Here is a 21,836-nt window from a genome sequence, read left to right on the forward strand (position 1 = left end):
CGGTCCGAGTGACACCCCAAACACCCTGGCTATCGACGTGTATTTGTGAGGAGGTGATAGGTTAGAAGAGAAGCAAGTTGCGCTGCTCTGACGCCCTGGTGTTTGGGGCTTTCTTTGCAGCCACGTGGAGTGAGCGTTGCTATGTCTGCACATCCGTGAACACACACACTCTTGGAACAGGGCCGTTTAGAAGGCATTGCTTCTTGCTCCAAGGAGAGTGCACGCCTCTGTAGATAAAATGTGCATTATTCATTAGACTTCGCATTCTCTTTGGAAGTTACAGTCCACCGATTCTGATGCCAGCAGCCCTGCTGCGAACATGCCTGGGAGAGTCAGAGCTGACCAACGGGACGTGTCCTGAGCATTTTAAAATTGAGTTACACAGTGCAGATCACGTGTGTGATGCGTTCGTTTCTTGTGTCCTGGTTTCTCACGTGAGTGTGGTTTGTTTTGTGAAGCCTATCTAATATGCCAGGTGTCGTTAGCGACTCCCCCCTTCACGCAGCCAGAAGGCTGGGTGCATATCTGTCTTCTGTCATTTAGCAATCGAATTGCAAACTTAATTTATCTGTTTCTTCCTCCTTCAAAATGGTGCGCTTCTTAAACAACAGGTGTCTTTCTGCCCTCGGCACCCAGCACAGTGCCAGGCCCAGAGTCAGTACTGAATACATGTTAGTTGTTGAATAAATGAAGTGGTAAAACCTGGAAGCACTGTATCCTGTAATTATATCTAGACAGCATCAACAGGCCACCGGAGACCAATTATAATTCCTCTTGCTTGCAGGAAGGCCATTAGCATTCTGAGATTATAACGAATTGTCAGAAGCCTATTTTTCTCTCCCAACGCATTTTCACAGTAAGGCTTCCTCATTTTTTGTTGTCGTTCCTATTTTTCAGCTCATTTTTATTTGTGTATTTATTTGAAAATAATGTTGTGGTTATGTGCTGTAAAGAATAGTTGGCTCCCAACAACGGAAGGAAGATCGTCATTCCATACAAGTAGTTCCCAGGGCCGCGGGAACATCATTTCTTGTCACTCAGCATGCTGACTTTTTAATGATTCTGGATTTGTTTTATACAGGTAGTAATAAGGTCATGTGCGTGTGGAGGATGGAGAGGGTGGATGGAGATGCGGGGCCCTCTCTAGTTGCCCGTTACCCTGGATACGAAGCCTTGCGTCTCATTTATGTGGCTGTCGCTCTGTGCAGCTCTGCCGAGGATCAGATCAGAAATACGTGCCTTCTAAGTACGGAAGACACAGCCCTTTCCTCATTCATGTTGTGGGGGTAGTTTCCCCTTCCCCCACCCCAGTTGGTTCTCTTTTCCCTCTCATCTGCTGTGTGCAGATTCCAAATAGAAGGGTGGGTGAACTGCTAACCAGGAGCTTGCTCTGCTGTTTAAAAAAAAAAAAAAAAAAAAAAATGGCAGTGCCGAGCAGTGGGCAGAGCAAACTTGAGAGATGGGAAGTCCTTCCTTCTATCCTTTCTTCTTTCCTTTTCCTTTTTTTCGGGAGAGGATGGGCGAGTTCTTTAAACATTTTGGGGGGTAATTTTTCATTCTGTCTTAATTTCAAACTTGTAGAAAAGCTGCAGGAGTGAGCTCCTGTGCGCCCTTTGTCCCACTTCTCCAGTGCTTTCTATTCACCTCTGCTTGTGTACTCACATCCTCTCTCTTCACACATGTGCACACCCACACACACAGATACACAGATGTATACACACACATGTGGGTATTTTTCTGAGTCCTTTGAGAGTAAATTGGAGACATTGTACCCCTTTGCACCTAAATACTTCAGTGCATATTTCCTTTTTAAAAACAAGAAAACTCTCTCTTAAACAACCATAGTGTGTTGATCAAAAGCAGGAATTTTAACCCCGATGCACTACTAATATCTCATCCATGGTTCATGTTGAAATGTTGTCGTTTGTCCAGAATCACACGTTGCACTGAATTGTCATGTCTCCTTTTTCTCCTTGAATCTGGGACAGATCTTGAGCCTTTCCCTGAATTTTGTAACATTAACATGTTGGAAGAGGACAGGCCAGTGCTTTAGGTTTGTCTGACGTTCCCTCGCGACTAGCTTCAGGCTCTGCATTTCTGGCGGGATGCCCTGGAAGAAGCAGTGCTGTGTTCTTATGTGTCACGTCAGGAGGCCCAGGACTCCAGTTGGTCCTGATGCTGGTGATGTTAACTGTGGTGACTTAGACAGACATGGTGTCTGCCAAGTTTCTCTGCACTGCTTTCCCCCTCTGGACATAATAAGAGGAGTTACTTTGTAGTGACACAGCTTTGCTGTTCATTAAACTTTCCCCCGCTGGTGTTAGTGTCCATTGATGATTCCAGGCGACACTCTGCTGTGAAGAGCGTTCCCTTCTCCAATATTCACTAACATTTTGTCGAGGTTTCCACATCTATATTCAAGAGGACTATTGTGGGCAATTTTCTTTTCCTATTATGTTTTTGTCAGGTTTTAGAATCAGGATTATTCTGGCTTCAAAAAATGAGTTGGGAAGTATTCGCTGCCCTTCTGTTTTCTGAAAGATTTTGTTTAAGATTGGTGTTATTTTTCCCTTAAATATTTGTTAGAATTCACCAGTAAAACTTCCGGTTTTAAGGTTTTCTTTGTGAGATGGTTTTTGATAACAGATTCAGCATAGATATGGGCTATTCAGATTTGTTATTTCATCTGTGTCACTGGGTGAGCTGTATATTTTAGGGGATTTATTAATTTCATCTGAGTTGTTAATTTATGGGAATAAAATTGCTTACGATATTCCCTTATCCCCTTAATGCCTGGAAGGTCTGTACTATCATCCCTTTCATTGATGATACGGCTAATTTCCACTGTTCATTACTTCCCTCCTACTTACTTGAGTTCAGTTTGCTTGTAGTTTTCCAGTTTCTTGAGGATGAAGCTTAATATTTTTCAGCCTACCTTCTTTTCTACTTTAAGGGTTTAAATCTACATATTTCATGCTTATGTCTTTGTGATGTACTGACTCTTTTAGTTAGAAGTGACTTTCTTTATCACTGGTAGTAATCTGCATCTTGTCATCCACGGTGATATTACTGTAACCACTCCAGCATTCTTATGCTTACTGCCCCTCATAGTGTATTTGTTTACATCGCTTTACTCAAAACCTTATATGTCTTCACATTTAAAATGTTCCTGCTTTCGTTATCATAGAGTTTGGTCTTCCTTTTATACCTAATCCAATAGTTTCTGCCTTTTAATTGGAGTGTTTATTCCCTGTATGTTTAATGTAATTGTTGATATATTTGAATTTAATTCTGCCATTTTGTTATTTGTTTTCCATTTGTCTCATTTGTTCTTCTGTTAATTCTTTCCTGCCTTCTCTTGGGCTAACTGAATTTTTTTGTAGTATTGCATTTTAATTTCTCTATTGAGGATTTTCAGAAAATATAGTACCTTGTAACAACATGGTTCCACTCACCCCCTCCTCCTCTGTGCTGCTGTTTCCATATACATTATGACATGTACATTACATGATGACCCTGGTAATATGGTGTTATAATTTTTGATTTGAACAATTCTATCTTTTGGAGAAAGTAAAAAAAGAGAAAAAATATATAGCCTTTATACCCACATTTTTACCATTTTTGGTGCTCTTGCTTCCTTTCCTGGGTCTAAGTTTCCATCTGGTATCATTTCCCTTCAGTCTGAAGAACTTCCTTTAGTACTTTTTAAAGTTTGGTTGGCTGCTGATGAAATCTCTCAGTTTTAATCAGAAAATGTCTTTCTTTTGCCTTCATTTTTGAATGATAGTTTTCCTGGATATAGAATTGAGGTTTGTTTTTGTTTTTCCTTGCAACGCTTTAAAGCTGTCACCCAGCTATCTTCTGGGGAAGTCAGCAGTCATTCATATCGTACTCTTGTGTAGAAAGTATTGTTTTCTCTCTGTCTGCTCTGGAGATTTTTCTCTTTATCTTTGCAGAGTGAATGCTTATCCTGCTTTGTGTTTATTAAACTGCTTTGATTTGTGTATTGACACCCTTCACTTAATTTGGGCAGTTTTTGGCTACTTTTCCTTTAGGTACTTTTTTTTCTCTCTTTCTCCTTTCAGTCCAGGACTTAGATTACATAAAGTTGGGACCTTTGATATGGTCCCATAGGTCTTTGAGGTTCTCTTTTCTTCGTTTGTTTGGTTTTTTGCTTTGTTTTGTTTCGTTTTGTTTTTTAAAGTAATTTTTCTCTCTGATGTTCAGATTTGGTGATTTTTATTGATCTGTTTTTAAGTTCACTGACTCTTTTTGTCATCTCCAATCTGCTATTAGGCCTATCCATTAAATTTTTTATTTTGGTTATTGTGGTTTTCAGCTCTAGAGTTTCCATTTGGACCTTTTTTTATAGTTTATATATCTCTATGATGCAGAGATTCCCTATATGTTTTGTAGGCTTGTATTTTCTGTTAATCCTTGAGTGTATTTATAAAAGCTCCTTGAAAGTCCTGTCTGGCGGTTTGCAACATTTAAGTCATCATGGTGTTAATTTCCGTTGACTGCTTTTTTTCTTTATTTACGGGTCACTTTTTCCTGTTAATACATAGTTATTTTTAATTGAATGCTGGACATTAGAAAGATACACTGCAGAGATTCTCTGAAGCAACTTCTCCATGTCTGAGCCCCCAGCTGTCTCCTCTGTGGTGCACAGCAGCCAGAGCCCCTGCTCAGGTTGCTTAGCTTCTGGCTGCTGCTTTTCTGCTGGGTCCCTGGGGTCCCCCCATGTATTGTGAGGTTCAGCAGCAGCTGAAGATCTCAGCAAAATACAGACACAGATTTTGGACCTTACTTGCAAATTTCTCCTATTGCAGTTCATCTTTTAAGGGTAGTCTCCCCTCCAGTTTCTGCCTTTTGGTTGCTCTCCAGTACTCTTAAATGATTGTTTTTTGTGTGGTGTTTTTTTCTCTCTCAAGATTCTGTAATTGTTATCCGTAAGAGCATAAGTCTGACCAAGCTACTGTGTTATTTCCAGAAGTCTTGATTCTCTTTTATAGTTTCCATTTCTTTGATGAGATTTCCTATCTGTTCATTTGTTGTGAGTCTATTTTCCTTTCAGTTCTTGAACATATTTATAATAGCTCTTTGAAGTTCTTTTAAAGTCCGCTAATTCTAACATTTGGATCTTTGGTGGATTTGTTTCTGCTGACTGAGAGTTTTCTTGAATATAAATCACATTTTCCCATTTGTTCTCATGTCTGTGAATTTTTATTATCTACTGTATCTTCTCAATAAAATGAGATGTTGCAGAAACTCTGGATTCCGTGTTTTTCTCTGAAGAGTGTCGACTTTGTGCTAGCAAACAATTCAGATTCTGTTTTCTCTGTAGTTCTCAGCAGCTGAAACCACACAGATCCTTCTGGCTTCAAGCTCTCGCTTTACCAGGATTAGAGTAGGATTTAATCACAGGTGGGCTCTCCCTTCTTTAGCTCCCTCCCTCCCTCCTTCCTTCCCTCCCAGAATTTCTGCCCTCACTTTCCAGCCACCCTGGACACCTCCATCTCTGTCCTTTGATTTCTCAGGCCAATAAGATGGTAGCTTTTACTTGAAGTCCAGCTACCCTGCATGGCTGTGCAGAATGAGGGGTGCCCGGGCAGAAAGGCAGCAGCAATGCCTGCTATACCCAGTGTGGCTCCCCCTCTCGAGGGTCTGCTCCCCCTTAGTCCCCACCAGTGTTTGGTTAGTCTTCAGTGATCGCCTGCAAGCCGTCTTTTATGCTTTGTGCAGCTATTACCATATGTCCCACCTCACCGCTATTTGGTTCTGGTAACATGACTTAACCTCTTTGAGCGTTAGTTTCCTCATCTGGAAAAGTGAAGATAAATGATACTCATGTCATAGGGTTTGAGGAACATGAAAGGGGTAATGCACTTAAATTGTTCTTTCGTTCATGTGTTGGGCACACAGTAGGCACCTGGGAAGTGGTAACTCTTGAGCTTTGGACAAACCGTATCTGAGTAAAACTTGAACATGCTTGGCCTTCTATTGATATAACTTGACAAAATGCAAAAGAAAGTGTTCTCTGTTTTGATCTCTTGGGTATTTTGGCAATATTTTGAATATTAGTTTTCAGAATCTAGTTAGTGATACATGGGACATCTATGCTTTGGTATTCAAGTGACCCGAGTTTTCTTGTCCCTTGTAGATGATCTGCAAGCTGGCGCCTGTGCTGAGCAAGAGCGCGGTTGAACGCCTGCTGCTCCCTCGATTCTGTGAGCTGTGCAGTGATGGAAAGCTCTTTCAAGCTCGGAAGGTAGGAACATACAGTTTCAGAACTTGAAAAAGTCAAAAAATTTAAAACATTCAAAATGGATTCCTTTAAAGTAGACACAGTCTGGAGGGAAAATGTGGCCAGTGTGAACTGTGTAAGGAGAACAGTGAACACTGTGGCCAGTTTTCCCTGCCCGTCAGGCACCCGTGGAGACATGGGGTGAGGCTCCGCGAGAGTAAACCTCTCAGGTGCAGGAGGGGAGACCTTGCTGGCTTGTGCTTAGATGCTGGGCCAGGCGTCCAAGGTCTTTCCTCACCTGGGCTGACTGGCCCAGGACCCTCTTACGTTTGCTGTACCTTCCAACCGTACCCCCGTACCACCCTCCTCTTTTATCACCTGTCACTCAGCTGTCAGATTCTTCCTTCCCAAGACCATTGCCATTCCCTCCCCCAGCAGCCTCACCCTCCATCTTGCTGTGCAACAGCCCACCTTCCCTCTGGTGTCCCCTCATGATGCAGAGGCAAGGAGCTAGGTCTCATTTACTGCGCAAAGCACATGAAGAGTCTCTTTCGCTCCACTGCTAACCAGATACATTATGTATGGAGATAATCAGGAGCCAGCATGTCCTAGTGTGTGGTGCTCGACTGTAAATCTTCTGTCTCCAATGCAGCGGAGGCACCTGGCTGGTGCTGTGTGGGCGCCGGGCTCAGTCAGTGCTTGTTAGCTGCCCGACCAGAGGAGTAATTGCTCTCAAGGTTCCTGCTTGTTAGTTTTCACAATTTGTTAAAACAAAAAGAAATCTGAGAGTAATGAGTATGCCTTTTGCCTTTTAAGGTATGTGCCACAAATTTTGGTGACATTTGTCATGCTGTCGGACAAGAAGCCACTGAGACATTTTTGGTACGTGACATTTTGCCAATTGTAATTGCCGTTGCGCTTCTTAGGGCACTTTTGAAATTAGTTGTAAAGTTTTGTATTTATGAGTCTGTTACTTTGGAATGGCAGCTCAACTTTGCAATTCATCAGCTTCAGATTTCTTGACTCCTGAAGCTAACAGCCAGCTGGTATGTGGGAGGGAGCGGGAGTGGCCCCCGTCCTCTTTCCTGGGGACTTACGCTGTCGCTTCCCCACCGGTCACTCTCCCTGGTGTCTCCTCACTGACTAAGCCACCTCTCTGTCCCTCCTCGACTGCTCTTTCTAGAACACTACAGCACCACCTTGCTCCTGGGCTTCAGAACCCATGCAAGTTTTCCTTGGTTTACAGATTTTCTAATCCATAATCTTTTCTGTAATCCAGCCCCTTGTTGGGCCCTCAGGTCCCTTCACAAGTACCTTTCCTGCCTCACCTCCATCACCTCCCTCAGGTCTGAGTGCAGCCTCATCATTTGGTTGTACACCTGAATCACGGGAGGACGAAAGGGGGCAGGGCCGGGGTCTGTATTTGTGATGAAGCCCCTGGTAATTCCATGCACAACAGGTGGGGAATAGCGTCTCCAGGCAGCCCGCTCATTACTACCTGTCTCCTTCCAGGTGCTTCCCTGCCAGGGTGGGGGGTTGGGGGGGGCACCTTCCTCTCACTTCACACCCAGCTTGCATGTGCATTTGCTTGTGTCAGGTTCCTCCCCATCTGGACTCACCTACCCAGTGAGTCAGAGAGAATTCACTTCTCCCTGTTTAGGATTCCGACGTCTGTCCAAAGCACACGCGTGTCCCTCTCTGTGCCTCATCGCAGTGTGCTGACGGGGGACCTTCACCCCAGCACGTTCATCTTGTTTTCACCACTGCCCACCTAGTACCAGGCCCCCAGAGAACTGTGCTTAAGTAAGCACTTGCCACTTCTCCGTGACACGGTGTACTACCTGTATGATTGGAATTTAACCTCCAGAAGTATAATCTTTAAGTTGATTTTTAAATTTAAGTTCAGCAGCTCATTTTATTCTATTTAAACTATAAACCATTCAACATAATTCTGAAATAATTTTTAGCGGTTGCTGCTGTGAACACACAGCATTAACTTCTGCAGAAGGCAGGAGAACAGCAGCGACCAACAGGCTAATCTTTCTGTAGGTGGTTATTTCCATGATCATGTATTTCAATTTGTGTAGCATTTTGGCTGATTATTTTACGTTAAGATCTTAAAAACAAAGCCTTATTTTTAAAGGATAATTTGAAAAGAGGACGTAATTATGACCTCCATACAGACATAAGGTGAACATGGGTCAAGATTTTATTTACTGCATTGATTAGTGAGGGGACCAGTAAGATACAACAACTAGTTTAACTAAAGTGCCCCACATTTATGATCACACCAGGGAGGACCAGCATGAACTTGTAAATGGACTCACAAGCGTCCGTGTCCAGGGTGAGGACAGTCCATCGCTTGCTACCGCACCCATTTTGCGTTCTATGGACAGGAGCTATCTGCGTTCTTATCAGGTTTTAACGGTCTGCCTTCTGTCGCTCAGATACCCCAAAGACCACAATACCTGGGCAGGGGCACGAGTTGGGGAATCCAGAATTTCAAAGTCATTCACAATTTCTTGCTGAGATTCACATAACGAATATCAGTCATTCAGCCTCTTGGGAGGTTTTGTGTATTGTCTTGTTAAATTTAACCAGGTCATTTACGAGGATGAAGTGGTAAAGGAAGTCACCTACCCTAATTTCTGTTTGTTTCAGTTCCCTTTTCTGTGTCATTAACTCACAGACAGCTCTGCCTGAACCCCATCACTGACACAGGCCGCCCTGCCTGGGGTGCCCGAGGCTCAGCAGCATGGTTTTGTTTGTTTTGGTAGCTCCCGAAGTTTGCTGAGCTCTGCTCGGACGGCGTATGGGGGATGCGGAAGGCCTGTGCGGAGTGCTTCTTGGCCGTGTCCCACAGCACGTCCCCTGAGGTCCGCCGGGCCAGGCTCTCACCCCTCTTTATCACGCTGATCAGCGACCCCTGTCGATGGGTGAGTGTGGCCACTCGCGGGCCTCGGCGAGCTTCGGGACTTGGCACTGTGTCCTGGGTCTTTTCAGTAACGGATTGGCATGTGAGGATTATCAGGGCCCCTAACATTGCAGAGTCCTGTGTGTAGTGAGAAAGTGGCACACCCCTCAGTGTGGGTAGCAAATGGATATTACAGGAGTGAGACGTGAGAAGGAGAAAGCTGTGATTGCGTTGTTACCTTTCCTGTTACAGTCATACACATGCCCATAATGATTAGTAAGGTCTGTTCATATGCTTTACAAAGTCTGTAATTATTTGATGTAGAATTAATATGCTGGAAGCATACAAACTACATGATGGTTCTATTTTTTTACTGATTTTCTATTGAAAGATCGTTTATTTGGAACTTAGGGACTGCCTTATAAAGCAGTACATCTGCTGAGACATACTATGGTGGAAGGCGACAGTTGTCTGGTGATCAGCCGTCTGCTCGGCCCGGGATCAGGCCTGGCCGGCCCGCATCCATCACACCTTTCTCTCTGATTTCAGGTACGCCAGGCTGCCTTCCAGTCCCTGGGCCCCTTCATCTCCACCTTTGCCAACCCCTCCAGGGCTGGCCTTTATGTTCGAGAAGACGGCACCCTGAGCATCCGACCGCCGGCTCTGGATGTGGACTCGGATTTCAGCCCCGGGTCACTGGGTGCCGGCAGCCGTGGGGACGCATCCTCAGCCTGGTAGGTTTCGGCCGGGATCATTATTAGGATCTCTGCTTCACCTCAAGCGTCCACCTAACATTCTAGCAATTATCTCATCTGGAGTTTTAGTAACAGTGACCTTCTGGGCAAGATGGAATATTAGAGCTTTAATTATGTAAAGAAGCAAAAAGTAATTGCAATAATGATTTTGAAACATGACTACTGGGTTATAAATAATGAAGCTACTGTGTCTCCTAAATTTAGATAAAATATTCATTGAGAGTAGTGATTAAATAACCTATAAAGAAAATTTTCTCTTACTTTTTGATTAATGAAGTTCTTTGGATAATTTACATAGGGAAAATGTGAAGTCTCCCCAACAGACTTTTGTGCCGTAGGATTTTTACATGCACACAAAGCTGACGTTCCTGACCCACTATTAGTAGGCCCTACACTGTTCTTCTAGTAAGTTCTAGTGATTGGTCTTGGATTTTTTCATCTTTCCTCAGAAGATGATGGGCACCTACTAACCAGGCCATTCGAGGTAGTTTACAGGCATCTCTCCAGTGTTACTATTACTGAGCAGTGTGAGAGGAGTAATTCACGTCTCGCATGGCATGGATGCTTTGTAAGATTGGTGCCTCCTTCCCGCCATCTTTTGCCACCAAAATTCATTGAGTTTTTGCTGCAGGTCAGGCCTGGGTGCAGTGTCTTCCTCATCAAGACCTCCCGGGTGGCTCACAGATAGGCAGCTCCTCCCAGCTCCAGCACCTTCTATTTTCCAACGCCTGCCCCCTGGTGGAGGTCCTGACGAGCAGGAGCTGCTGAGATCTTGCCACGGAAGGGGCACCCGCAGAAGCTGGGGTGCAGGCACCACCTGCATGTGGCAGAGGGATTGGCCAAGCCTCCCTGTGGCATTTCCAGGGCTCATAACACTCCCACTGGGGCTGAGGGCGCTGTTGGACCTCTCGTCCTCTGTGAGGTGATCTTCTGGCACCGGAAGGCCCGGGAAGTTGGGCAGCCAGGTGGAGAGGAGGACCAGGCTCGCAAGGATGGGGACCTCATGTTTTCCCATTTTACTTCCAGTCTATTACATGGTGCTAAAAGTGTGCTTCCCTCAATTTAACCTAGTTCAACAAAGCCGGGCCAGACAGAGCCGGCTCTGCCCACGGAAGGCACATCCATGGACACCAGCAATTGCCCACGTGGCAGTGGCTCCTCCAGTGGCCTGATGGAGAGCCCAGTGGAAGACTCTGTCTTGGCTGGAGCCGAGCTGACCGGGCATTCCGCAGAGGCCACGAAGCTGCCCATCAAGAGCTGTCCTGGGCCAGATTCCTGGGCCTGCCTGGGGAGTCCTGAGGACATTTTCAGTAGTTTCCTTTATTGGCGAACTCCTCTCCCTGACATAAGCAAGGACTTGGAGCTGCTCGTGCGCGAGGCAGGCCCGCAGGAGGAAGGCAGCAGCACACCTGGGCCCGCGTGTAGCAGCTATGTGGCCCAGAGCGAGATTCAGAGAGTCCTGGATAGTCTGCAGGAGCACATGATGAATGACCCGGACGTTCAAGGTAACTGTGTCCACAATAACGGGCGAGGAAATGGGATCTTTCTGGGTTGTGTGTTGCCTGGGCCTGTGTGTTGCTGCCCACGTGTGTGTGCGTCCCTCGATCGACCCACCAACGGGGCTGCCTGGCTCGGTCTCTCCATGGCTGTCACACCCGGATCCTGCCGTGCAGGTCCCTGCAAGGGTTTTGCCTCCTTGCCCTGCAGTATGCATGTGGGTCTGAAGCCGGTCCTCAGATAAAAGCGGGTAGTTCTCGGGTGTGTCTGGAGAGGTGGAAATTTTGTTAGTGTCTTGGACACGGTTCTACCAATGCCCTTTCTAGTTAAGAGCAGCTGAGGATGGTGCTCCTTCTGGAGGCTGTTAACTCAGCCCTTACCCAAACCTTAAGGTTTTTGCCTTTGTACAGCCAGGAAAAGTACAACTTCTTCTTTGGGGTGTTTTTCATTTTGTGACTGTAGTGTTCCCACTGAGCGTGTGATCTGGGAGCCAGGCCTCACAGTCCGTATCCATCATCACGCCTCTTCTTTCTCTGGACAGGCCTGTATTTGTATTTTTCCTTGAGTTGGGGAAGTTGGAAAAAAACAACACTTGCTGCTGTTGCCGGGCAAAGATCTGTGACACTTTCGGGAAAGGAAATGTGAAAATCCAGTTAGCCTTGTGATTATTCTTTGTCTTTAAATTTATAAAGGAAATTAAGTCAATGTTTGCTGAAGGAATGAGCACATGTAACATATCGCTTCTAATAGTTATAGACAAAGGTCTGCTTTTTTTGGAAAACACATTTCTAAAGCTGCATTATTCAGTGCTTGGACCCAGGCCGGGTGCTGGGGCCGTGATGCCCAACACGTGAAGCCCTCAGGGTCTGGTTGAGGGGTTGTGGAAACAAGCACCCAGCATAGGGAGTGGCAAGGACGGGGACGGGGTGGGCACAGAGGGCAGGAAGCCAGTCCCTCCTGGGGGCAGAGGAAGCGTCTGGGAGAAGCCCTCGCAGAACAGCTGACATTTGACGCGGGCTTTAGATGACAGCCAGGACTCCATTGTCTCGAGAAGTCGAGGGATGAGTTTTAGAGGTTTCTTCCTGTTTCCTGAAATCGTTGTTTGTCAAATCTTGTGTGCATGTGGAGACTTAATTTCTTTGTAAGAAAGGACCTGCAGCTTTCATCAGTGCTCAGAGGGATCTGGGACCCCAAAAGACTCAGAAGTAAGCGACACGTTGGATATTTGTGAACTGGCCATGGCTGGAAGTGTCACTGAGACCCCTGGGAAGGGCCTGGCACCTTGCCCTGGGCCCAGTGGGGAGCCCTTGCAAGCTCTAAACGTGTTAATGACTCTTGTTGGATTTAACTTGTAGAAAACAGGATGCAGGCAGCATTGTGTGTGTGTTTGGAGGTGGCAGACACGAAAACATCAGTTTTGACAGAAAGGCATGTGAAATCTGTCCTCTTCACTGTTAGGAGGGTCTCAAACAGCTGTACTGTGGACAGAAAGAACGAGTAGCCCTTGGGGCTGGGTGAGCAAGGTCCTTGCTCATCCGTGTGGCCCTGGCTGGACCGATCCCGGCACACACCTGAGGATGTATGCGTGTGGTGGAGCAGGCGGCCACCTGCTTTATAAGTGGGGGACGGGTCCCCCCCCCCGCCACGTGCTGGGCCTCCAGACAGTGAGTGGCCTTCAGGTGCGTTGTGCTGTCTTTCTGTGAAGGATGATCAAGTTGACTCTGATTCTCCTAATTGAGGCTTTTCGCATTCAGATTTGATGCTCTGTGCATGGCAGCGTTTAGTAGGAAAAGTTAAAGTTAATGGCCGTAAACATCAGCGCCTGGGTGAGCGCTCGCACCTGCCCGGGGTGGGGGGACGTGTGGACGTGTGGCAGGGTGCTTGTGCGGGGCATCCACGTCTAGCCTGCCTTTCTGTGAAGGGAAACCCAACAAACCAAGTAAAGTTATTAACAGTCTTGAACTTGTCTCCCTGCAGCTCAAGTTCAGGTATTGTCAGCCGCACTGAGGGCCGTACAGCTTGACTCTGGGAATGAGGCGGAACGCCAGGCGACAGAAGGGCTAAATGAAGTGTCCATTTCAGGTCCCAGCCCCGCCTCTGACGGTCGCACGGCCCCGGCGGCCGCCTCGCCACAGAGCGAGCTCTCCGTGGCCAGGATATTACAAAGCACAGTGAGTCTTTGCCCTCTCCCTCAGCTGCCAAGGATGTGACAGAAATCACAAAGCTGCACTTTCTTTTATTAATATATCCTGGCAGAAATGATAAATGGTGAATTTAATTTTATTCTTAAGGTCATGTTTTGGATAACTAGACAACAAATCAATCAGGTGATTGATAACCCCGGCTCTCCTCCACCAAACAGAGGTGGGGAGACCTCTCCAGAGGCAGGGAGACCTGGTTCTTCGGGGGATTAGCCGCCTGAAGGCTCTGTTTCACCGCTAACCGACGGGCACACCTTTCAGCAGTCGGGGAGGTGGAGCCACGCAGCTCCCTGCACGTCGAGTTGACGGTGGCCTTTGAGGTGGCGCATCACCTCCAGCCCGTCCTGTGGGCCTCCTTTAACCTGTGGCGGCTCAGGAGTGGTGCTGATGCTATTGCTCGGAGGAGAGATTTTGAAAAGCCAGGAGCTCCTCGCGGTTTCTCCTCTGGTCTGGAACCAGCCCCCATGGGACCGGGACTCCACCTCCGGGGTGAGGAGGAAGCCTGGCACTTATTTCTTACCTTGAAGTTCTCCAGCTTTCCTGCTCGCTCGTGGTGGGAGGTTCTGATGCCTCACTAATTCCTACTAAGCTTGTGCGTGGACCCCTTTGAGCTGGGCTCCTCCACAGGTAGTGAAGAGACTAGTGAAGTAAAACTAGCAAGGGGTCCGTGGTCACAAAGTCACAGTGTGTGGGCACCTCTCGTGCTCATGTGCCACGGTGGAGCCGCTCTTCCGCGTGTGGTCTCCAGGTCTCCAGGAACACCAGTTGTTTCTCCATTCACACAGTTTATATTTTGAGTTTCATGATTAAACTGACATCACCTCCCTTTATTTACCCCTTTGGTCTGCTCCAGTGAAGCTACACAAAAGACGAATTAAAAAAGCCTGCATATAAAATGTTCAAGAGTTATTAAGGTTGCCTTTGATTAGTAAGAAATGAGATGATATCCTATTGTGCTGACTTGTTTCAAAAAACAGGCAGGGAAGCTCATGCACATTGTTACCTTTGTTCCCTGGAGTATAAAAGTACCCTGTGTTCAGTGGAAAGGTGTGGCCATGTTTACCTTGGTGGGAAATGTGATGGTACTCAGGCTTCTTTGTCATATACAGAAGTGAGAAAGGAAAAGCGAGGACAGATTCCTCCAGCTTGGCCGTCTTGAGTAAAGGCTCTTGAAGGGCCTGGATGACTTGGCTCTTGGTTCATGGCAAGGGATGTCAGGGCTCTTGAATCTGACTCTGAGGTTCCTAAGGGATCAGTCGGGATGCTTCTAGCTGCAAAAGAAGGAAAAAGAAGCAAAAAAAAAAAAAACACAAAACAAGAAAACCAACCAACCAAACAAAAAAACCTTAAAGAGCTGAAGCAATGAGTACAGAAGAGGAGGGGAGGCTGGGAGGCTGGACACCTCAGCCCTTGGGTTGACCCTGGTCCAGCTTTGCCATCCTCATGCACCAACTCAGTCCTGAGATGCCCAGGGGAAGGAGGGACCTGTTTCTTCTCACTTGTCTCTTTTGACTGCCAGGTGGTTTTCTGGGGAAATGACCTCCCAATTTCTTCTGGGGTTGCCTTGACTTGGGGTGATTTACTTAAACCTTAAATTGACTCCTGGAGTAAGTGCTGTATGTAACTATGGCCCTGAAGACTTTGGAATAAAATTAATTCCTAGAAGAAGAAGTATGATTTATTATTTATTAATCTATATGAATTCATTAGCCTGGAGAAATTGGGGTCATAGGTTATCATACCAAAACATTTCTGTTTTATCACGTCCTCTATTAAAAGAAGCAGTGCATTTCAGTGAAAACCTTGGGAACTGAAGATTCTCGTAGCATGCCTCAGAGCAAACGAAGCATCTATCGGTGTATTAATCGACTTTCCCGGATCATATATTGAGCTGATTTGTCAGAATCCATTAAGCTGGTAGACAGTATGACATTTCAAGTGCAAGTAGGAAAATCCATGTTATGGTTGAAGGAGAAGGTCAGGTCCATCTCAGTTAATGTTAATCAATGACCAGAGACCAATATGTCACCGCCGGACGGTCCTGCTCATTTTAATTGTTAACCTAGTGTAAAGGTTCATCAGCAAACATTAGAGGTATTTGTACATGTGAAAATTGAGAACAGTTTTCCAGGTAAATACGCTTTCATCAGCCACGTCTTTTCGCTTGGATTACACGGGTCCCCCCCATCGCCTCGGCGCCCTCCCTCTGCAGTCGGCAGCACTGTGCTCTCCCACCCCCGAGAAACGCGGGAGGAGCTGTTCTCCATTTCTTGCAAACCTCGCCCTGCCTTCTGGAGTGGTCTATGCTTTAAATATGTGACTGCTACTTAAAGGCATTGGTTAACCACACTGGGGACCCCGGGGCTTAAAGAAGGGTAAATGCAGACTCAAGTTGGTACTCACCAATGAAAGCCTGTCTTTTGTAAGGGCCTCAAGCAGTTTTGAAATTAAAATGCTCTTGAAATGACTGACCTAGGCAATATATATAAATATAACTGTGCAGATGTATTTGTTCACATCTGGAGAGATACCATTGACTTCAGGGGAGCTCTAGTCTTGGTCTGCAGAGGTCGTTTCTGGCCTTGAAAGAGGATTCTTTGAAGTGGGGTGGGGTGCGGTGGGACAGTTTCCCCCTTTGGACTGCGTCGGTAACATGCCCAATCGACTCTGCAGGGCCCAGGCAGACCTGACACTGGAGCCAGTGACCGTCTGGAGACGGCCCAGAGGCATGGCTCTAGCCCACTGGACAGGAATAACTCCAAACTACAGGTTCGTTCCTTCAAAGGAAAAGCAGTTTAAAACTTTACATTTTCTGGAAGTTAAATTTAAGAATGGCTGTTGGAACCAAATGTTTTTCTTCCATCAATATTAATGACATATCTTAGTTCATAATCTGTGTGGCTAATATTTCCTCTCTAACTTAAAAAAAACAAATTCTCAAGTCATGTTTAAAGTCTTCTGAACAATCTAGAATGGTATTTTAATAAAGCAGATCAAATATGAGAAAAGAATTTCGTATGTATACATTAATATTTAGTGTCTGTTTATACAAGCCATTTAGCTCCTTTTTTGTCTGAAAAGTTTCCGACAGCTTCCTTTGTTGAACTGTGTTTGGTTTTGTTCTGTCTCATGGATTAGCTTCTTGTGCTATGGAAGTTCTCTTAAAGGTTTTTAATTATTGTATCCTATTGTCCTTGCAGAGAAAAAGGTAAGTGGATGATGTCTTATGAAGGCAGTATCCCATCAGTTAGAAAAAGGTAGTAGTGAGCAGAGTGTAGGGGCTCCGGCCATAGGTGCTGGGGGCAGTTATAAGAAAAGAGGAGCTAGTTTGCATTCTCCAGAGCTGCGTGTACCAGACCAATCAAACGTTAATGTTCTAGACTGTGCTCTGTGATATCAAGTGTTGGACCAGTTTAGAAAAGGTGAGTGCGGGCACTGCTTTAACTTCAGACCAAGTTGAAAACTCACTCCCTGCAGAACGAGAAGCTCATGCAATGCAGAGCCCCACGCTTTGGGAAGGCCCCTTGTTCCTCTTTCATTTCTATTTTGCTCTCTTCACCTCCAGGTTCCAATGTTCTTGCCTTTCATGAGTCTTTTCCATCTCTCCTGCAAGCATGATGGTTTCCTTTCTCTCCTGTTTCCCAGGACGTAATACCTCAGCCCCTGCTAGATCAGTACGTGTCCATGACCGACCCGGCTCGAGCCCAGACCGTCGATACTGACATAGCCAAACACTGCGCCTATAGCCTCCCGGGGGTGGCACTGACCCTGGGCAGGCAGAATTGGCACTGCCTCAAAGATACGTACGAGACGCTGGCTTCCGACGTGCAGGTAAAAGGAGGCTTTTCAGAGGCAGGCGCAGAATAGGATGGGTCCTCTGATTAGGAAGAAAGGAAAGCTGCGGCAAGGCATGCTGACCTGTATTTTACGTGGCCCCGGTTGGCATGTCTACTGGTCTCTGATGAAATAAAGCTTGAAGTGGTCAACACCTGGCAGTATCAGTCTTGCTCCACAGATGCCACTTAGGCTCTTGATAACACTGAATTATGCTTGCCTTTTGCATGTCTCTGTGCACCCCCAGTGGAAGGTCCGTCGGACCCTAGCCTTCTCCATCCACGAGCTGGCTGTGATCCTTGGGGATCAGTTAACAGCTGCCGACCTGCTGCCCATCTTCAACGGATTTTTAAAGGACCTGGATGAAGTACGAATAGGAGTTCTCAAACACCTATATGACTTTCTAAAGGTAGGAAGAAGGATTAAAATGAAAAACAAACCTCCGCACTTCAATACCATTTTTTAAAACCCTGGATATGTAATGTATCAGTGGGGGGGACAAAAAAAAAGAGCTGTCTGGGTTTCTTCAGTTGAAACACAGAATCTTAAAGTGGGCATTCTTTCAGTGACAGGTAAATGTATTTATACCTTCCCTCGTCATCTTCCTGTCCCTTCGAGTTCTAATGGCATGGAGGATGGTAGACAGATGGCCCAGCACCCTCAGAGAAAGAAGGAACCGGGCTCCCGGGTGGCGCGTGACTTGCCTGGGGTCACCTAAGGGAAGAGCCCGGCTGAAATCCAATCTCCGTTCTGCATGAAGGGCTTTTTCTTGCAAGATGTGGCTGCCTCCCTTCTTGCCTTTCTTCCCCCCCATAAAGGAATGATGAGTGTAAAACTAAGAGTTTAAAAATGACCTAGAGGAACGAATCACTCACGTCCACGTGACCAGGAGCTGCCCTTGATGGAGCCTGGTGCCTGCCGCGTGGGAGATTGTCCTGGCTGGTGCGGGAGCCGGAGCGGGAGCAGTGCTACCTCGCCAGCAAGCAGCGTGGCATTATCTTCCGAGCACACACACACACACACACACGCTTGGTTTTTTTTCAGGCAGGAAATTGTGAAAGAAGGATGAGTAGGGGGCGTGTAGCAACACAAGCACATACGCGAACCAGGGGAGGAAGGTTAGACGCAGTCAGGGATGTGCGGGGCGTCTGCTGACAGCAAAGCTAACCCACAGCCACGGGTGATGGCGTGCCAGGCGCCAGGGGAACGCACGGTTCTGGCCGTTGGCAAATATATACTCTCGAGTGTAATAAAACAGTGTATTGGGGGACATTTTGAAGGATTATATATTTTTATTTATATATACATTTTTAAAAACTAGTTGCTTCATGAAGACAAGAGGAGAGAATATCTTTATCAGCTTCAAGAATTTGTAGTGACCGATAACAGCAGGAATTGGAGGTTTCGATATGAACTAGCAGAGTAAGTAAAACCTGTTTGGGGTTATGAGAGGCAAACTAGATGGAATAATTCTTACTTGCCCTGCCTTATAATTGATTTCTGAAGTAGCAGTAGGAGTGTTCCTTTGGATAAAGAGATCATGTTTTTATTAAGGGATAAACTGAATTCCAGAGCTCTAAGTTACAAATACCACAGTCTCCGGGGAGACATTCATTTTCAGACCCAGACAGGGTGAGAGTCACTTTGCAATTAGAGTGTTCTGCTGTTCTGTAAGGCAATTTACTTGAACCAAATAAAAGATGCATCACCCACTCTTCAATATTTTCCTATTAATCGGAGCAGTTTTTGCCAAAGCTTTCTTGAACATTCTGAGTGTAGCCCTCTGTGTAAGGGCACAGCATGCTGTATACACTTCAGCTCCTAAAGAAAATTATGCTACAGTGAGAGATATGAAAAGGCCTCACCCAGATGAGGCGATTATGAACTAAAAGCGTCCCCCAAGGTGGCTCAGATCTGTACATCATTCTGTGTGTGAAGGGGTTATTTCATTCCCCGTTCTGTGCCGGCAGGAGGAATGTTCAAGGTTTTGGTGATTTTAAAAGAGTGAAAGCGTCACTTTAAATACTTCTCCTTCCAGAGGTGTATAATGTGCTTCCCGCACTGTCGAGTGGATTTGTTTGTGGTGGTCGTGTTTGGGTTTTCGTTTTCACCTTGTCGAGATTTATTTCAGTATCTCTGGTTTTCATTTTTCTGGCCCTCAACTAGAAATCTTCCGGATAATTGTCTTCCCTGTAGAAATCTGTCAGGCTTTTGTAGCTATTCAGGATATGATTCAGCCAATGCCAGGGTCAAACTAAAAGATTTTCTCTTTGCTGTGATCCTTAATCATTATGCTTAATTTGAGAGATTGAGGTTTCAGTCATTATGCCATGTTCCCCGCGAATATTCTAAGAGAACCCAGAAAAACAGGCCCACGTTTTTTCCATGAGAGCATCGCGCCCTCTAGCGGCTGAGTATGGGAACTCGGCGAGGTCCGTCTCGGGCTGGGCCGCCCCGCTTCCCGGGGATGGGGATGGGGATGGGGATGGGGATGGGGGACGCGGATGCAGACGGGTGTGGGCTCGGGGCCGACGGGCACTGAACCGGGGACCGCGGACTGGCGTTGGGGCCGGGGCCGGAGACCGGGATGGAGTCGGGGCAGGGGACCGGCTGACCCGCTTCCCGGGCCGGGGACGGTGTGGAGCCGGAGCCGGAGCCGGTGCCGGTGCCGCACGGCTGCGATGACCCGCTTCCCGGGGTCGGGCCGCTTCGCCCGACGGCGTTATCTGCGAGCGCGGGCTATCTAACATCTCTGCGGTGGTTATTGAAGCCAAAGCCACTGATATGAATTCTGTGCTTCCGTGCCCACGATATTGTATCATTTTTCTGAAAGCAGTGCATTTTGATATGAAAGTATTCAGCGGCACTCCTGGCTTCTGGTTCTAACTTCCTTCCAATCTCTTTTTCATTTCCTTTCTTTGCCAGTGTGGAAAAAATGACGTTTATTTTCATGCCCTTGTCCCCTTCCCCATTTGGAAAACAGGGAAAGCTGTGGTGGTAGGTTCTCCCACCGGCCACCTTGTGCGTGTTCCCTGGGAGTGAGGAGCCCGCGCTCGCGTTCCCTCCGTGCCGACCTTGCTGGGCTGAGAGGCCCCTGCGCAGAGCGCCAGCGGCCAGGAAAGCGGACATTGAACTTGAAGCGTCAGGGACCCTGGGTGACTGGAGGCGGTGGCCTCTCATTCTTTTTCCCTTGATCTGTTGATCTTTGGGAACTTCAGCGTCCTGGCTATTTTTATGTTATCTGATTTTTAAAGTTTTATGTGCTTTCGAACTGATAACCTAAAGTTGAAATATTTAATCCCTATTCATAAATTTCTCAGCCTCTGTTTTACAAAGTTTAATTTATTTCCTTTCTGTTTGATTTGTGTGTGTGAGAGAGGGGAAGAATTAAGGTTTGTTGCCCCACTTTTCTTTGTGTTGCCATTTTCACTCAGCTCTCTGCTTGTGTTCATCTCCGAGCCTGGCTATTTTTATCTATAAGATGAAATGAGAGTAAAAAGAGGTTAATAATGTGTTTCTCACCCCAAAAACAATTTCTTTCTTTTTTTTAAATTTCAGACAGCTGATACTGATTTTGGAGCTCTATAACCCCAATGATGTTTACGATTATTTAACGCATCTTGCCTTAAAGTTATGTGCAGATAAAGTTTCTGAGGTTCGGTGGATCTCCTTCAAACTCGTAAGGAATTATGGCCTTTTCTGTTTATGATTTTTAGGAAAAGGAATATTTATTTTTCTTCCATTTTAACTCCTTTATTTTTTCTGGGCTTAATTTGTCCATTTACCCATGAAAGCAGCTTTTAAGTTTTGAAATTAGGGATTGTATTATAGTTTTATCAACATATAAGATAGCTGTATGCTTGAGTGTTGAAAATTGTGGATAAATCACTTTGTGTATGAAACCCTTTAAACAATGGCTTAGTGTTTCTTTTAAACACAGATTGGGTTGACTCTCCAGCACGGTTTTGTAGAAAAGTAGGTAGTGAGCAGAGACGCCAGCAAAGAAAAGCCAGTCCTGTTTTATGTGGGCTTATACCAGCCAAGTACTGAGGAAAAAAAATTTCATTTGGAAATATTGATTTACTAAGGTACTCTGATGGTGTTAAAATTTTATAAAAATGACATGTTCTGAAAGGTGATGATTTAGTTGTTATGCAGGGGGACAGTTTCTAAAATTTGGAATCTTAAGATTAATAACGTATTTTTCTAATGCCAGTCCCTTTTTAAAATTTCATGTTTATGAAGGGTTTTATGTGTGTGGGGGGGGTGTGTGTGTGTGTGTGTGTTGCCATATATTTAAACATCTTTTTTCCTCTGTGTTCTAATGATCACTGTGCCAAAAATTACTTTCTCCCATGCTTATAAATTAATTTTAAAGGTGGAAGGGT

General features: G+C 45.9%; 1 protein-coding gene across 2 annotated transcripts in view; it reads left to right on the forward strand.

The window, feature by feature from the left end:
• The window catches only part of LOC130833278 (serine/threonine-protein phosphatase 4 regulatory subunit 1-like), a 72,944-nt gene that overhangs the window by 44,305 nt on the left and 6,803 nt on the right, over positions 1-21,836 (forward strand). For both annotated transcript variants that reach the window (XM_057702735.1, XM_057702734.1), the window contains 11 exons: positions 6,164-6,271; positions 7,064-7,129; positions 9,025-9,183; positions 9,711-9,895; positions 10,988-11,421; positions 13,391-13,584; positions 16,288-16,383; positions 17,260-17,445; positions 17,696-17,857; positions 18,770-18,870; positions 21,007-21,127. In XM_057702735.1, coding sequence (XP_057558718.1) covers positions 6,164-6,271; positions 7,064-7,129; positions 9,025-9,183; positions 9,711-9,895; positions 10,988-11,421; positions 13,391-13,584; positions 16,288-16,383; positions 17,260-17,445; positions 17,696-17,857; positions 18,770-18,870; positions 21,007-21,127 — 1,812 coding nt within the window. The remainder of the gene's footprint in view (positions 1-6,163; positions 6,272-7,063; positions 7,130-9,024; positions 9,184-9,710; positions 9,896-10,987; positions 11,422-13,390; positions 13,585-16,287; positions 16,384-17,259; positions 17,446-17,695; positions 17,858-18,769; positions 18,871-21,006; positions 21,128-21,836) is intronic.

This window comes from Hippopotamus amphibius, chromosome 12 (assembly GCF_030028045.1).
Source record: "Hippopotamus amphibius kiboko isolate mHipAmp2 chromosome 12, mHipAmp2.hap2, whole genome shotgun sequence".
In the NCBI taxonomy this organism is placed as follows: Eukaryota; Metazoa; Chordata; class Mammalia; order Artiodactyla; family Hippopotamidae; genus Hippopotamus; species Hippopotamus amphibius.